Source organism: Notamacropus eugenii, chromosome 2, assembly GCF_028372415.1.
Source record: "Notamacropus eugenii isolate mMacEug1 chromosome 2, mMacEug1.pri_v2, whole genome shotgun sequence".
Lineage (NCBI taxonomy): Eukaryota > Metazoa > Chordata > Mammalia > Diprotodontia > Macropodidae > Notamacropus > Notamacropus eugenii.
Window position 1 is genome coordinate 535,835,060 of NC_092873.1, and position 17,619 is coordinate 535,852,678.

Sequence of the window (17,619 nt, forward strand, 5' to 3'; positions counted from 1 at the left end):
GCCATTTGACAAATGAAAAAATAGTTGTCTCTGTGACAGCTCTCTTTGTCTCGAGTCGCACAAATGACACAGAAACTGGATTTTGATCGTATAGCTTTTGCTTCTGTGATACTATCAGTCAGAGGGGAGGGAGGAGGGGAAATGTAAATGTGACTGCTGACTCCCTGTGGTTTGGGATTGTTAGAAACAATCCCTGGTGTAGGTGGTGAGGTATTGCTTTGACATGAATTTGCTTCCTTTCCCCCCTACTCAGAATCAAAATTCCTGCAGTCTCTGGATGAGGACAATATGACAAAACAACCTGGGGTTTGTAGTCTGCTGCTGTTTCTCGTCTCTGTAATTAGTACCCAATTAAAATGTGTAAACCCAGCCTAGAAGGAAGAGATGAAATGAGATGGGAGTGCCATTTAAAAAAAAAAGTTGTCATTTTCTCAGAAGCAATAGAATGTTCTGTGTTTTCTTTTAGCTTCTAACAATCTATTGGCATGGGATAGGGTGGGAGTGGAAGGAGCTCAGTCTATGGGAAACGTGCTGGATTTGGAGTCAGAGGGTAATAGGTCAAATCTTGCCTACCTCTCTATGAGACCTTAAAGTCCCTTGGCAGTATTCTCATCTGAAAAACAGAGATTGAGCCAGATGCCCTTTCAAGGTCAATGGAGAGCTTAATTCAAGATACTAGCCTTTAAAGATTTCAAGGCTTCGGTTTTGTAATTACAGTAGCTCACAAGGACCAAACATTTTAGGTACATTATCTCATTTAAGCCTATTTTAAGCCTGAGAATATCCCTGGAGGCAAATACTTTATTAGTGCCATCTTACAGATGAGTAAACAGGCTTGGAAAGGTTATATGCTTTGACCATGGTCATAGCTGGTTGGCATAAGAAATAAGGTTTTTAATCCATCCAGCAATTGTCAAGTGTTTATTAAGTGCCTTCTATGTGCCAGGCTCTGTGCTCCACCCTAGGGTCATAAACCCAAATGTGAAATAGCCCTAACCCCAAGGAGTTTCCATTCCAATGAATTTTTCTTGAATTGGAGCTCAACACTCTATTCAACTCACCACTTTTACTTTTGCTTAAAAAAAAAACTTTTAAAATATGATTCAAGTGATGTCGTGTGTGAGATATAGATGTATTTGTGCCAGGGCTTTGAGGAATGTAGATGTCATGAATAGACAATCAACTTTCCTTGTGAGTTCTCTCAACTTTTAATAGGTCATTAAAATCTCAATTTTCAATGTGTCAGCATTTCTCCCCTGCTCAGAGCCTACCATTGGTTGTTTAGCACCAGGACGCCCAGAGATGTGTGTCAGGAGGCAAAAGTTGGTGACAGCCTCCATAAGACAGGGCCACTCTCTTCAGGGAGCTCCCAGTCTAGGAGGGGTGATACAGCCCTAATGAGATGGTGGATCTCCTATGGTAGATCTCCAATAGATGGTAATCTCCCTGTGGGAAGCTTTCCCTTTTCTCTGTCTCCTCCTGATTAGAGTAGTGCCTGGCACTTGACATGGGCTTTTGCATTGTCCCAGATGCCTGGAGGGCTCTCCCTTCTCACTGCCACCCCTGAGAAGCCTCCTTTAAGACCCAGCTCAGCTGGCAGCTTCTAGAGGAGCCTCTTCTCTCCCTCATCTCATAGTAGTGTGATTTGGGGCATGACTCTTAACTTCTGTCTGCCTCATTTTCCTCAACTGTAAAATGGGGACTCTATCAGCACCTGCTTCCCACAGTGATTTGGTGGATAAAATGAAATACTGACATGACAGCACTTAGCACAGTGCCTGGCACATAGTAGGTGTTATGTGAGAGCTTCTTCCTTCCTTCCTTCTGTGTATGAGGAAGCCTGAGCCCTGACAGTTTGAACAGGGATTGAACAGGTTTTTACTGCATTCCATGATCAACCTAAAACTATAACCTCAAGCCATGGATTCCATCCACACATTTCTCCTGCTACCATACTACCATATCAAAGGATAATTACTAAGGTTACTTTTTTTCATCACAGATTTGAAATTTCTTTAATGCAGATTTACAATAGAATCAAGGAAAGTTTTCGTAAAAATATTCAAGTTTAGAAATCCCCAACTCTAAAGTTAGGATCTACATATCATATATTTTTTAAAGTTTCCTCAGATTTATCAAAGGACTATTACTCTAGAAAACTGTGAAAACAGAATACAGAAAGGATACGCTGAATTGGGAGCCACAAGGCTTGGCTTCAAGTCCTACCTCTGACACTTTCTGCTCATCCTCCCTAGTCCTCAGTTTCCTTCCCTGTAAAATAAAAGGATTGGCCTAGATTGCCCCTGAAATTCCTTCCAACTCTAGATCAATGATTATGGAGACAGGGTTAAATCTGAGTTACCTCCATGACCTAGACGGATGGCCCTCTTATAAAATGAGTCCCAAGGTCCGGCTCTAAACCTATGATCCTCTGGGGCCAAAGTTAGGCAAGACCCTGCAGGGTACCTCCTTCTTCTCAGGATGCTGAAGAACCAGTTTCCTTTTTCAAATGTAGAACTGAGAGAAGTGAGATTAACTCCCTCCAGGAAGGTTTGCAGGTCTCTGGATGATTCAGTGATTTGTTACTAAGGAGCTCCTAAGGCTCCATGGGGCACAAACGGGGTGCACACAGAGAGGCTGATCCCCCAGCACCCCCAATGGCAAAGCTGTCAGTCCATACAGGGTGGGAGGGTTGTAATGATGGACAATGGCACAAGGGTTACAATTGTGGGGGGTCTTCGTGTGCCCCGAGAAAAAAGTCTCTCATTGAAAGACGAGGGGCAGGAACAGATAATAGGCACAATCTTGTCATCTCAAACAGTTAAAAAGAACACAACTGAGGTAGGAAGGACAGAAGGGTGATCCCCAGGAGAAGGGCTGAGTAGGGGGGAAGGCATTACACATGTCTTTGCTGTACAGAACCTCCGCTGGATGGCTCCTGAAGTCTTCACTCAGTGCACACGGTACACCATCAAAGCAGATGTGTTCAGCTATGCCCTGTGTTTGTGGGAGCTGCTCACTGGGGAAATCCCGTTTGCTCATCTCAAGCCAGGTAAGCCCGTCAAAGGCTTTCTGTGTGCCCCCAAGTTCACTGTGTGATCAGGCTGTTGAGAACCAGCCCTCTGCCCCTTATGCCCCCCCAAATAAATACTTAGTCTCAAGGGGATGGGGAGATGGAAAGTAAGCAAATAAGCTGGGATTCTCTCCCTGGGCCACTGAAGGAAGTCTCTAGGTGAACTTCATTGTGAATCATGTCTCCAGCTGGTAGGACCCAGGCTGGGACAGTGGAAGCAGCACTGTGTTTGGAGTCACCAGAAGTGGATTCAGATCTCAGCTCTGTCGCTTTACTATATGTGTGACCTGGGCAAGTTGCCAGATTTCAGTGTCCTGCCCCTCCAGCTCTGTAACTCCATTGTCTTGTCTTCCTTTTACTGGGATTTATTTTGAGTCATAGGAGATGCCCTTTCCATCCCCCAGTCCAACATTTGTGGTCAATCCAGGTAAATACAATCAGTGAATGTGTTGTCAGAGTGAGGATTACTACAGGTTTGGACAACGTTTGTCATATTCATTATTGGTAGCAAGACTTGTGATGTGTATGGTTGTTGTTGGTTTGTGTTGGATTGGAGTCAGGGGTGGCAGGAAGGATCAAATGTAAAAATGCTTTTCGAGGTTTCTTACTATAATGTAGCCGCTTCTGACAACTCCAAGGATAGTCATGGGAAACAAAGTAGAAAGGGAGCGTTGAGTCACAAAGAGCATCTATACCAAGCTCCTTCATTGTCGTTTGTCCAAAGTCATGGAGCCAATCAGTGGCAAAGCCAGGTTTTGAACACAGCTCTTCTGACTTCAATCCCCCTTCTGAAGGGGGCAATTAGGCCATAGAGTGGATAGAGCTTCAAGCTTGGGGCGGGAAAGTCCTGAATTCAAACCCCACCACAGCCAGTTTTTTTCCTCATCAGAACCTTAAGAGACCCTGTCTCATTCACAAGACTGTTGTGGGAATTAAAGGAGATGACATACTGAAAGCCATTGACCAGTGCTAGAGTTCTATGTGAATACCAACTATCAGTGCTGCTGATGTACGTGCAACATCACAGCCCCTGAGTGGTGCAGACCTGGGTCTCTGTCTAGACCTTTCTTTCTTGGTCCCCTGCCAGGCTACCCCAGCAATCCCTTTTGATACCAGTCTGTGCCTGCTTCCCAACACACTTCAGCCCATTCAAAGTGATGGATGACCCAGAGCCGCCCCAAAGAACCTTCCTTGGCCATTGCTGGCTGCCTTTGCTTCTGTGGGTCAGCTGGGCAACGCTGATCACAATAACCGCTATTATTTACACAGAGCTCTCAGACGTGCAGAATCCTTAAATTCGCTAATTTATTGTATCCTCATAACAACTAAGAGAGGTAGGTATGTAGGTATTCCCATTATATAGATGAGAAAACCCAAGTACAGGTTAAGACACTTGCCCAGGGTCACACACCCAGCTAGTGTCTGAAGCTGGACATGTGCTCAGTGCTCCTGTGCTCTTACCATCTATTTGAAGGACGCTTTATGATTTTAAATACAGGAAAAGCACATGGATTCTATTGGGCCCCATTTCCATGAACCTTCTGGAAATCTGTGGGGACTGGCTGTTGAGCATTTTGATTGGTGACCTTGTGCAGTTTTGCATGAACATTATCATACGCTCGAATTCCAGATGTTTGCCTTGACATCATTGTATTGTTGGTTGTGAAATGTGATGCCTCAGTTACATTAGAGGGTGACTGTCATGGGGAAGGAGCTTGCAATCCCTTCAACCTTCCTGTGAATGGAAACCTCTGCAGGGAAGGGGCTGCTTCGGCTTCTTTGCCTCCTCAGCATTTAGCCCAGTGCCTGACACATAAGGGAGACTTAATCATTGTTTGTTCATGGACTGATCATAGGTTTAAGGTTAGAAGTGGCCTTAGGTCTTCTGGTCCAACCCTTTCATTTAATAGAAGAGACTGAGTCCCCAAATGGTGAAGTGACTGAGCCAATATCATACATGGAGTTAGCGCTAGACTTGGGATTTGAACCCAGGTCTTTTCAACTCCAGGGCAAACATTTGATTCCGTTTTCCATGCTGTTCTATCTCTCAGGTTCAGTTTTTGTCATTGTTGATCAGACTAGACCTGAGATTTCCTTGACTATAAGGAACTCCTGTTGAATACCTCCCCACTCCCAGCTTGACCCCCTCCAAGGCAGATCTCCAAGCACACTTACAGTCTTACAGAGTCTCCTAGGACAGTTGAAGTGACTTGCCTTCTTTTCATCATAATGTCGAGTCAAGTATTTCATCTACTGTGTCAGTATTATAATTAATATAAATATCGGCAGCTACTAGTGACAGCATGGTAGTGCCAGTTGTGCAGTTCTCATTTAGAGAAAGAGGGAACCTCATAGGGCCTTTGACTATTCACATTTAATCCAACACCTACATTTTACGGAGAGCAAAACAAAGTTACAGATGGCAAGAAGGGAAGTAACTCAACCAAGATGAGCCAGTTGAGGAAACTAAGGCAAACAGAAATTATTTGCCCAGATGCACACAGCTATCAAATGTCTGAGGTTGGATTTGAACTGAGCTCTTCTGGCCTCCAGACCCAGCGCTCCATACACGACATTATCTAGCTGGTGAAGGTGAAGGAAGAAACCTTGATGAAGCACTTACAGGAAGATTCTGAAGATCACCTGGCAAGATAAGGTACTGGGCACTGAGGTCCTTCCTTGAGCTAAAATGCCAAGCATTCAAACTCTACTGCAGTGAGTACAACATGCAGGCACAACTGGAGCCAGTCATGGTGCTGAATGAAGGTCATGTTACGGCAAATGCAAATAAAGGTCAACTGCAGATTAAGGCACAAGAGATCTTGGAACAGCAGCCAGACAAGAGGAGGTGGGGAAGCTCCATTCCATCCCCATGTAAGCATGCCACTCAACTCAGGAGACAACAAGAGGTTTCTTCTCCCTCTGTCAAGGAAGTCATCAAAATCATCCAGCAAAATGGTGTTTCCAGATGAGCAGTGGACCACGGAGAGGGATGTGAATAACCTGGACCATCATGTCCTGGGATCCTGGCCTACTGGTCAACTTTTACCACTGGACTTGGCATATAGCAAGCACTTAAAATATGCTTATTGCCCAACTGACTCCGTATGAAACCCTGGGACTACAATGGGTTTGTTTACAACATTTGGACACAAATTCTCATGTACTTCTTAGCCCCTAGCAGAGTGAGAAGGATTCTATTCAACCGTATGGAAAGAAATGAGGGAAGGCACTCTTTCTCAAAGGAATTTGACTCTACTGAGAAGCCAAAGACCTTTATTGAAGGATTAGATGATAAAGAACTTATATAAGATCCAGGTTCCATGAGTGATATCCATCCCTATCCAGAAAAGATGAACATTCCAGCACACAGAGAAGTCTATTAGGTGGATGAGGATGTTTGAGCATTTTTAGGAGACTAGGACTTAATTAATCAACTCCATTTATGGTCCAGGAAGATCTGGGTAGCTTTGTGGCTAAAAGGATAGCTAAAATAACTTGTTACTCTCTTGTGACACACACAGGAGCCGTTTCAAAGTCTGTTATGGCCCGACTCTGTGGGTTGTTCATTAAGTTCCTTACGGTAGTTCAGAGAGTAAGCATTTTTTAGCTTGGTGAGTTTTTTTCTGTGTGGATAAAAAAGTTATACTCTTTTGAGGCATATGAATCTTATGTAGGGAACTCTGAAAGGTGGACTTTTATGCAATTAGAGAAATATTCCCTGTGGACAAGAATACCTGGGGGAGATGAGATCCCAGATGTGAAATCCATTGGTTGGAACACTGATGGACATGCGTCATAACAATGAGAAACACCTTGCGTGACCATCTATCTCTCTGTTTTTTTTCTTTATTTACGCGTTTGTTTCTGTTCTGTGTGCGGTGGTAGTAGGGATCTGATGAACCTATTTACCTACGTACATTGCTGCACCTTTCAAGGAAGCTAATGTGATTTTGACTTATGTGGATGATACTTTGTTGAAGAAGTCTTTAAGACTGCATTTTGCATGACGGATAATAAATTTTAACATCAGTAAAGACAGTATAATGGAAATCTTATATTTTCTCCTCTTTTCAGTCAGTTGTATAATTGCAATGTTGTAAACTATTGTTAGGCAAAGCCTACACGTTAACATCTCATACTTTTGTCATATTCGTTTGTCTACTTGGATTAAAAATATCCTCTATGCTTTTGTAGATTATTCTTTATAAAAAATTAAAATAAGTGACACTATTAAAAGAAAGCATGGTAGCATCTCTAATCAAGAGAAAGAAACTCCTCAAAATTCATTTTGAGCCATAGATGACATCACAGTGGTCTTCTAAACAACTCCTTAGCTGATACCTGTCTAAACTTTATTTTCTGTGAAATGGCTATATAAAACTGCTTTATACAATTCCTCAGAGTCCTATATTGGGCATTGTAGTCAAATGACCAGAACTTGAAACTTGGTTCTATCTTTTTTTCCTATGTGACTTTGAATGAGTTGCTTCAGTTTCCATACATGTTAAGTGAGGGACTTAGCCTAAATTAGATGATACCTCAATTCCTATCTTACTCTAAATGCTAGCTAGCATCTTCTCATCCCATAGGCTTTGGGACTTGAAATGTGGCCACACAAGGGGGTATTGACAAAATTGTCCCAAACTTCACCTACAGCTTACATACATATCAGGATGTAACAATTCTGCTGAGGTCTGAGAAAGGGAAGGCAAGGAAGGAGCTGACCAGTCACAATGCAGAAGCCTAGAAGAGTGGAGGCCATCATGCTGATGATGCTTTCATAAAGATCCCCTGCACAAAAAGAGCAGGCGGTAGTCCACCTTCATTCATCCCTCCCTCTGGTAAAGCCAGCATCGAGAGAGGAGATTTAAAACAGTCATTAAGTAATTCTTCCATCAGTCTCTCCATGGTGCTCTCAGATGCTATAGATCATACTCTGGTGATACTTCACGGAAAAGTGTTAGTTTCCAGAATGCTCTGGCTAGCAAAGGAGAATGCACCAGGCACCTCTGACTATGAAAAAGAATGTACTTGGATTAATTATGTTATTTCTCTTTTAAAAAATCACTGTATACATAAACACAATTAGAGAAACAGTCTGGCAATTTTATCTTAGTCAGAACTGACAAACACATGCAAAACAGCTCACTTTCTCTAGCATTCCAATTTTAAAAATGTATGCCTAGATTTCATTTTATATATAACCCCTAACAGATCTAATGATGGTTTATTTTTGGAACTCCGAATCCAAGACCAATTTATCTGTAAGTAGGGTGTAACTAATTAAGTTCATTATTGAGAGCTGCATTGTCATGCTCTTGACAATGATCAAATTTGATTTTGCTAGTTGGGGAGATGAGAGAGGAGACAATCTGCAGCTCACTAATTTGCAACAACTTAAGACACTTTTCTTTGTTTTTGTACACAAAGTGAATTATTCCACCTGCAAAGAACAGGTTTCAGGCCAAAACAGAAGAAAATACTCTCAAACTGTTTTCCCACACAGTGTTCAGTCATTTTCTTAGGTTTTTTCTTCGGTGTTTCCAACTCTTCATGACCTCATTTGGTATTTACTTAGCAGATATATTGAAATGTTTTGCCATTTTTTCCTCCAGTTCATTTTACAGATGAGGAAACTGAGACAAATAGGGTGAAGTGACTTGGCAAGAGTCACACAGCTAGTAAGTGTCTGAAGCCAGATTTGAACTCAAGAAAATGAGTCTTCCTAACTCCAGGCCCAACACATTATCTAGTGTGCTTCTTAGCTGTTACCTCCCTTACCCACTGTCACACTCTTTCAATAAATCTCTTGGGACATTTTCTTTAGTTCTAGATCATTCTGATGATTAAAGATCTTCTAAGAACAGAATCATAGAGTCTTTAACCTAGGAGAGACCAATGAGATCAACATCTTTTGAAAAACCTTAGGGTCATTAAAAAACTTTGCTGACAATAACAAGAAGAGTCAATGTTGGAGGGGTTAAGGAAAGACTGGCACACTAATTCATGGTTCATGGAGCCATGAATTGATCCAGTCACTATGGAAAACAATTTGTTATTTTTATCAGGGAAATTAAAAAAAATGTTTCTGCCCCTTGATCTAGACATTCCAATGCTAGTTGATCAACAACAGAAAGAAAGACTCATAGAAAGGAAAATCATCGTAACAGTGCCTTTTTTCAAAGCAAAGAACTAGAAACAAAGTAGAATTCCCCATAATAGAGAATGGAAAAACCAGTTGTAGGTATCTGAATGCAATGGATATCATTGCTCTGTAAGAAATGATGAAAATAATAAATTAAGGTGATTCTAAGTCAAGAATCTTGGGAAGACATGGAATGATGCAGAGAAAGGAAAATAACACATATGATGATTGTGTGTCTAGACCACATAAGTGGAAACGATAAAGTTCTGAGTCCTGATGGTGACTCCTATAGAGTTTATGGGATGCAGACTGAGCTGGGCAGACATGGATGGGTTGACAGACACCAGTGAAAGGACAATGCACGTTGACAACATTATGGTTTGATTGGATGGTTAGAGAACGAGGCTGTCCACATTTGTACTGCCCTTCTCTCAAATGTGTCTTTGAATCCCAAGCAGCTAGCCCAGGGTCTGGAGCGTGGTGGTACTTTATGGATGTTTGTGACTGACTCATCCAATCATAGAATGAGAGCAAGAAGGGGCCCTAAACAGAATCAGAGGACTGAGGAGGTGGGGACACGATTCATCGGGATGTGAACTCAGATGAGATCCTACTTTTAAAGCATTAGCACAGTGCCGGCACACGGTGGTGCTTGCTTAATGCCTCTCCCCTCCGGACAGGTGATTCCAAATCTGGTGCCCTTTAATCTTCCTACTGCTCTGTGCCTCCATCACACAAGTTGGTTGAGATTCTATCTTTAAAGCTCTTGCCACAGGGTCTGACACATAGTAGGCGCTTTAGAAATTCTTATTCGCATCCCTGCCTTTCTTTTCCTTTCCCTTGCTAAAACATTCTCACCAAATCCATTGAAACACCGAGATCCTTACGGGTTTGGTTTTGTTTTGTTTTTAATCAGTAAACAGAGGCTCCGAAAGGTCATGCACAGGTCATTGAATTCACAGCCAGAAAGGTCCTTAGAGATCACCTTATCAGCCTCCTTCATTCTGCTGAAGATGAAAGGGAGGCTCAGTCAGATACACTGATTAGGTACTAACTGTATAACAGACACTATGCTAAGCACTGGAAAGACTCAAAGAGGCAAAGGTAGCCCCTGCACCAGGGAGCTTGCCATCTGGATGAGTTAAATAACTCGGCCAAAATCACACACCTGGTAAAATGGTATTGAGACCTGGTCTTCTAAAGCCAAAATCAGTGCTTTTTCTACTATGAGGCAACGGAGGCCCAGGGTGGTTGAGAGATACCCAAGATTCACCTTTCTATATCATAGCAACAGTGTGTGCTGTGCATAAGGGATGCTTACTCTGAGATTAGAGCAAGAACATACGTGTAAACCTCCTTGTACACTCCCCCAAAGCCTCAGGGACACATTCTCTCCCCTCTTCCACCTCACTCTCTGGGGAAAGTACATGGAGCCTTAGCACAGTTTCCACATGGAGTTTATTGGTTCACCAAGGTCATTCCAAATATGGTATGACTACCGGATGAATCTTGCCTCAGCTAACACTGGACTGGGTCCCAAATGTCACTTGTGAAGGTCATTTCTTGTTTCTCAGTTCATTCCTCAGTCCAGTTGGCTGGACTAGGTGCAAAATCCAGCCAACACTGGCATGCTAGGACCCCCAGGGGCTACCTTCCTGACCTTTTGAAAGTCAAGAAGTTGGAATATCTAATTCCTTCCCCTCAATACAGAAGAACAAGCTCAAGGCAGAGGTACATAGCCCATTTCCCAAGGATATGTTGGCCTCAGAGGGAAGGGGCCCAAGGCCCACTCATATAGTGCCTTTGTCATAGGGATCCACAAAAGAGTCAAACCAAGAGAGAACAGCCAAAGAGAATCTATCACAGAAATATTATGAACTTTAAACCTCAAAGAGCTTGATGAATGAGAGCAAGTCTCCTCAGCCCAGGCCACACTCTTTCCTCTATGTCAAACTATATCACCTTCAATGCAGAGATCCCAAAAGCCTTGGGCCAAGTTGGGCCTGATAGACTGTAGACAATGCCCAGCTTTCACTGCATCCAAACCTAGCCATATTTTCTTGATAATTTAAAATTAAATGGAAGTTGCATTTAACCTACTGCTCTAGAACATTTCAGCAGCTTTTGAGGGGAACTTGGAGATTTCTACAGAAGAAGCAAACCAGTAAATGCTGTTAAGCCATACACCCTTTGTTATGGGCACATTTTACCTTCAGGTTAGACAATTGGGGTGCTGGGAGGCAGGCGACCAGAAGGAAGAGGGGAACCAGGGAAGAGATACAGGGTATACAGTATATACAGGATATACTGGGATCATTGTAGCCTCAGATAAAATGACACAGCCAGGATATTCCCAGTCCAGGCCAGTATGACCATCTTTAAGCTCAATGGGACAAGAAGGGAGTTGGATGATCAGACTCCCAGTTACTCCTTCGCTTCTTATGCAAAGAACACCTATGACCCCACTTGCGGTTTTCTTGGAAAGACACTGGAGTGGTTTGGCATTTCCAGTCCAGTGCTCTAGTCACTGTGCCACCTAGCTTCTGGATTAATATTTACAAAAACACAAAATTCTCATGTTAAAAGAAAAAAGAAATAGAGAATGTAGATCACCCTGTTTCAGAAAAAGAAATTGAATGAGCCATAGATTAAATGCCAGAAGGAAAAATTTAAAAAGAAACAAAAAACAAAAAGTAAAATACAAAAACCAAACAAGGACCAGGCAGATTTACAGGCAGATTCTAGCAAGCATTTGAAGAACGCTTAATGCCAATGTTAAACAAACTGTTTGTAAAATCAGGAGAAGAAGAGATCCAACTAAATTCCTTCCAGGATACAATTATGATCTTGATTCATAAACCAGAAAGAAGCCCTAGCCTAATGTCTCCAATAAGTATAGACGCAGAGTTTACAAAGACTGAACCAAAACAGGGCCCAGGGATCCTCCAACCACAGAGAACCTGGCACTTAGTAAATAAAGGAGGGATAGACGCTGTGGGCAGGTAGGGGAAAGCATCTGACTTGGAATCAGGCAACCTGAGCTGGGATGTGGCCTCAGGCAGTCAGACAAAGGAAGGACTGTGCTAATTTGGTCTCTAGGCAGTGGCAGCCAAATCCTTGTATATGTTGGGGAAGCAAGATGCCCTTCACACCTCCCTCGCTTTGGGTGCCCTTCGGAGCCTTGCAGAGCTGCTGGCCTCTGAAGCCTCAGAAATAAAATCCCCAGGGCTTTCCCCAGCTGCCCTTTGTGTTCCAACACACTTCAACCAGGGCTCTGTCCATGTGCACCATTCCAGTTTTACTAAAGCAGAAAGAAGTAGAATCCAGAGATGGGAATCCCAGAGTGCTGCACCTTTGACAATTGAGGTCCTTTGGAACTGTTTAGGAAAACACATCCAGGGAAGGAAACTGGCATGGGAAGTGAGAAGGAGAGAACAGGCATTTGTAAGGCACCTACTATGTGCTGAGTACTTTACAAAGATTATCTTATTTGCTCCTCCAAACAACCCTGGGAGGTGGTGCAATTACTATTCCCATTTTAGAGGTGAGGAAACTGAGGCAGATAGTAGTTAAGTGATTGGCCAAGGTCATATGACTAGAAAGTGTCTGAGGCCAGGTTTCAGTTCTAGTCTTCCTGACTCCTGGTACAGTGCTGTGTCCACAGTACCACTCACTTCCCTCCTCAGGGACCTCTAATCTAGACAACCCCCTCATTTTACCTGTAAGAACATCACCCCCAGAGCCCTTGCCTCTCAGAGGGTCATTTGTATTGATGAAGCCATACCTGATTCTAGTTTTGATGGGGCTAAGGACTGCAAATGTTCTCAGCAAGAGAACAGTCAGTCAGCAAGCATTTATTAAGCACCCAGCAAGTGCCTTACATAATAATGCCAGCTGCCATGCCAAGAAAGGCAAAAAATAAAACTTATGTCCCATTTCTCAAGGAGTTGAGGCCTTCTGGTGACTGCAAGGGAAATGATACAGGGCCAGCATGACAGGAGATTTCAGATTACCTTAGGAGATGGTCCTGAAATGACTGCTATCTGTAACAGAACAACTTTAGGGGCTGTGACCTAACACTGTGGGTCTCTGGGTACCTTTTGGAGGACTGCACAAGGAAATGGGCTAAGACCTACCTAGCTAAGGGTCTGGTAACACTCTGTCTACCTATCAGGTAGCTCCAAGGACCAAGGCCCAAAACAACAGGTTTCTAGTAGGTAATCACAGAAAGAAAGACAGTGAGACAATTTTAAAAGAGGCCAAGGGATGCTGCAGGAGACAGAGAATAGTGCAGACTATGCCAGTCATAGGTCTTGATTCCAATACCATGGTCAGCTCCAAGAAGCAAGACAAAGTTTTGATCTGTGGGAAGAAACCAAGGCCTGCCTCAGGTTTCCTCTTGCCTAGAAACTACCTTATGGAAGGTGGGACTAAAGCCCAGCCAGCCAGCCAGGAGGGAGTTGAGTACAGTCAATAAGGGGGCATAGGGCCTACCCCCCAACCCCTGCATAATACTATCCCACTTGATTGCAGTGCAAGGCAAGACCTTGGTGTAGCCACAATATAGAAAGAATACTATGGGCTGAAAGAGCTCCAGGAAAAAAAATCCAAAGGATATAATAATTCTGAAATAATTATGTGTAGAACTTCATGCACACACACACGCGCACGCACGCACACACACACACACACACCGAGCATGAATTAACCAGGAAGATTCCTAGATTGAATGAAAGGATTAAGGAAGAGCTTAAATGAGAAATAAAAAATGCAGACATAACCTAACAATTATAACTATGAATGTGAATGGGATGATCTTACCCATGAAAAGGAGTAGACTGATAAGTTCGATTAGGAAGCAGAATACTAGAATGTGTTTTTTAAAAGGAACATTAAATGGAATGCTAAAATTCACATTGAGTTAAAATCAGGGATTGGAGTAGAATTTTTTATGCTTCAGATAAATCCACCTCCCTACCCTGCCAAAAAACAGGGCTGGCCATCATCACCTTGCTTTAAACAGGGTTCTTAGAAATATTACACGGTAAGAAATTGCAAGTATGGTCACATCAAAGGACAAATTGCCAGAGTTTGGATGATAAAGCCAGAAAAATTTTAGGGTAGATTTCCAAAAATATTTAAAGATAATACAACAATTTTAAAACATAGGTAACCTACTTCTAGAAATGCAAAGCACAATTCATATGTTATTTCAATATAAGAAAACTGAAATTTGTTTTGCTTCCTTTAAACAATTAAGCCAAAGAAGAATTGGCTGCTTTTATTTACAGTACACCACATGCTCTATCTCAAGTCTGAAAAGAAAAAAAACCTGTCTCATAACCAGAGCAAAGAATCACTATTTACCAGGGCGCTCAGCCTGCTTTGAAGCTGATAAAAGTGAAGCCTAAAATTATTAAAGCATTGTAACCTCCATAATAAGGGAGGTCTGAAAACCTAAAGATTTCCAAGGGCATTTGTGAAAAGAGAAGAAAAATACGTCCTTGACTATATACACAGCAGAGATTCGTCAGCAGATAAATATGGCAACAAAACAACACAGAAAGATGGAACGTGCACGCCTTTGAAAAAATCATGCTTATCTCAGTCAGTCCACTCTCATTTTTAAGTGCCTACTATGTGCCCGACATTGTGCTAGGTCCTGAGAATACAGGAGGACTAGGCCCCCACTCTCAAATAACTCACAGTCTAATGAGGGGAGACAGCATGAACGTGAATAAATTGGAGCAAGTCTACAAGGGAAGGTGCTAAGGTCAAGGAGGACTAGGAAAGGCTGCTGACAGATGGAAGACCAGGGAATCAAGGAGGTAGAAATGAGTTGGGAAAGAGTTCCACATCTCATTGGGGGAAAAGCATTTCTATAGTCCTACTATGTGCTCTGAACTGTGTTAAGCTTTTTTAATAAAATGTTATCTGTTCCTCACAATGACCCTGGGAGGTAGATGTGCTATTGTCCTCATTTTGTATATGAGTAAACTGATGCAGAAGTCAAATGACTTGTCCAGGTTGACACAGAGAGTATCTGGGGCCAGATATGCACTCAGGACTTCCTGAATCTGGACCCAGTTCTCTATCCACTGCACCACTAGTGGCATTAAGACAGGCATAGTTGTCAGGAGTAGAAAGGTGATCATCTACAATGGACAGTGTTCTCCAGACCTCATTTGGCCCATTATATTCCCTTGGGGGCCATGGTTTTGGTCTGGATTGTCCAGAGAAAGGCATCTAGAAGAATGATGAGTGTTGAGTCTAGGTCAGGTGAGGATCAGCTGAAGAAGAGGGGGCTGTTTAGCCTGGAGAACAGAAGGCTCAGGAGGCTCATTGCAGCTGCCTCCAAGTGCTTGGAGATCCATCGTGTGGAGAAGGAATTAGTCTTGCTTTGTGTGGCCCCAGATGGCCAGGCCAAGACAGAGAATTTGTGGAGACCAAGAGAGGCTTGACTTCCAACTGGAAATGGTTCCAAAATATCATGGCAGTCTGAACTCCTGGTCCTCCCTCCAGCCAGATGCTTAAGAAGCTGCTCTACCCCTTTCTGGCATGTCAGACTCTGTGAACCTTCCATGTATGGGTTGGATTGTCCCTAACAGAATCTGGCCAGTATCATTTTCAAAGCTCTCATTCATCTAGTTCATTTCCACGGCTGGTAATCATGATCTCAGACTCACAGAATAGTAGAATTTGACATCTGGAAGACCCCAGAGAGGATTTATTTAGATTATACCTGAAAAGAAAGCTTGTAGTCTACTATAACTTTCAGATATTCATTTTTTTCCCTCCTGTAAAAACAACAACCGACAGTAGATAGAGAACCTGACCTAGAATTGGGAAGCCCTGAGTTCAAATCCAGCCTCAGACACTTACTAGCTGTATGACCCTGGGCAAGTCACTTAGCCCTATTTGCCTCAGTTTCCTTATCTGTAAAATGAACTGGGGAAGGAAATGGGAAAGCACTTCAGTATCTCTGCTGAGAAAACCATAAATGGGGCCCTGAGGAGTCAGACATGACTGAAATGGCTGAATGACAACAACAGAACAGTCAATCCCCCCACTTTATATTTATGAAGTTGGTCTAGGGGCACAAGTGCCAGGCTTTAGATGTGTCCCCAGTGGGTTTTCACATTCTTTTTGGATTCAGCACCAGATTCTACCCGGTCAAGGTCCTTTTGGATCTTGACAATGTCATCCATTGTGTTAGCTATCCCTTGGAGCTTTGCCATATCTGCGGATTTGATAAGCTTATCATCTATGCCTTTTTTCTAAGTCACTGATGGAATATTAAACAGCTCAGGCCCAAGCTGAGATCCAGAAGGCACTTCACTGGAGACCTCTTGCCACACGGGTATTAAATATTTAACAACTACTCTTTTACTCTAGTCATCTAACCAACTCTGAATCCATCCAATGAGGCCATCTCCTCCATAAGAACCATGAGGTATTTTATTGAAAACTTTGCTAGGTAATCTATATCCTCATGTGCTCATTGAATAAGCCCATAAGAACAAAAATGAGGTTACTCTAACATGATCCATCCTTGATGGAGCCATGCTGGCTTTTCTAATCACTGTTTCTCTAGTTCATTAGATGATTGCCAGCCATTGCCCTAATGACCTGTTCTAAAATTCTAAGGTATATAGGAAACTGGGTCAAATTTATGAGATAAGAGCCATGCTACAATTGATAAATAAATGGTCAAAGGATAGAAATATGCAGTTTTCAGAGGAAGAAATTCAAGCCATCTACAAACATATGAAAAATGCTCCATATCATTAATCATTAAAGAAACATTTGGAACACAGTAGAGAATATTTCTGTATCACACCCAGAAGTCTCTTTCTTCCAAATCAAAGATTCTGTCATTCCATAATGCTAAACACTCACTTTTTGTTAACTTGATTCTATTTAATTTATTCCAATTCTCTCTTAGGCAACTAGCTTCCCTATATATATTTATAAACATGGAGTTCAGTGCTAATGTGAGTTGTATCACCTATTTTAAACTTGCTAACACCACAGAAATCTGACTGGCAGACAGATGGGGGCTCTTGGTGCTGGCCCTATTAAGCTAGGAAAGCCTTCTGACACTGAGTCATGGCACTAGAACTTATTGGTGAGGAAATGACACCTGAAGGTGACAAATTGGAATTTCTGTTGCCCACTTTCTGTTGGAAGTGCTAATGAGCAGCGCCATTGCCAAGATCTGGGGAGAACAGGAGGCAGATGGAGAAGCCAAGGGCTCATGCAATCCATTATGAATAATGAATAATTAATTATCATTCAATCTGAACCAAATCCCCCAATAATACTCCAAGAAGCAAACACCTTGATGTGGTTGATACTACAGCATATGTGAACTATCTACATGGGGGCGTGATCAACA

General features: G+C 42.5%; 1 protein-coding gene across 1 annotated transcript in view; it reads left to right on the top strand.

The window, feature by feature from the left end:
* Positions 1-17,619, top strand: part of TNNI3K (TNNI3 interacting kinase) — a 322,872-nt gene that overhangs the window by 216,547 nt on the left and 88,706 nt on the right. The window contains 2 exon segments of the mRNA XM_072638208.1: positions 254-306; positions 2,920-3,076. Of these exon segments, the coding sequence (XP_072494309.1) occupies positions 254-306; positions 2,920-3,076 (210 nt within the window).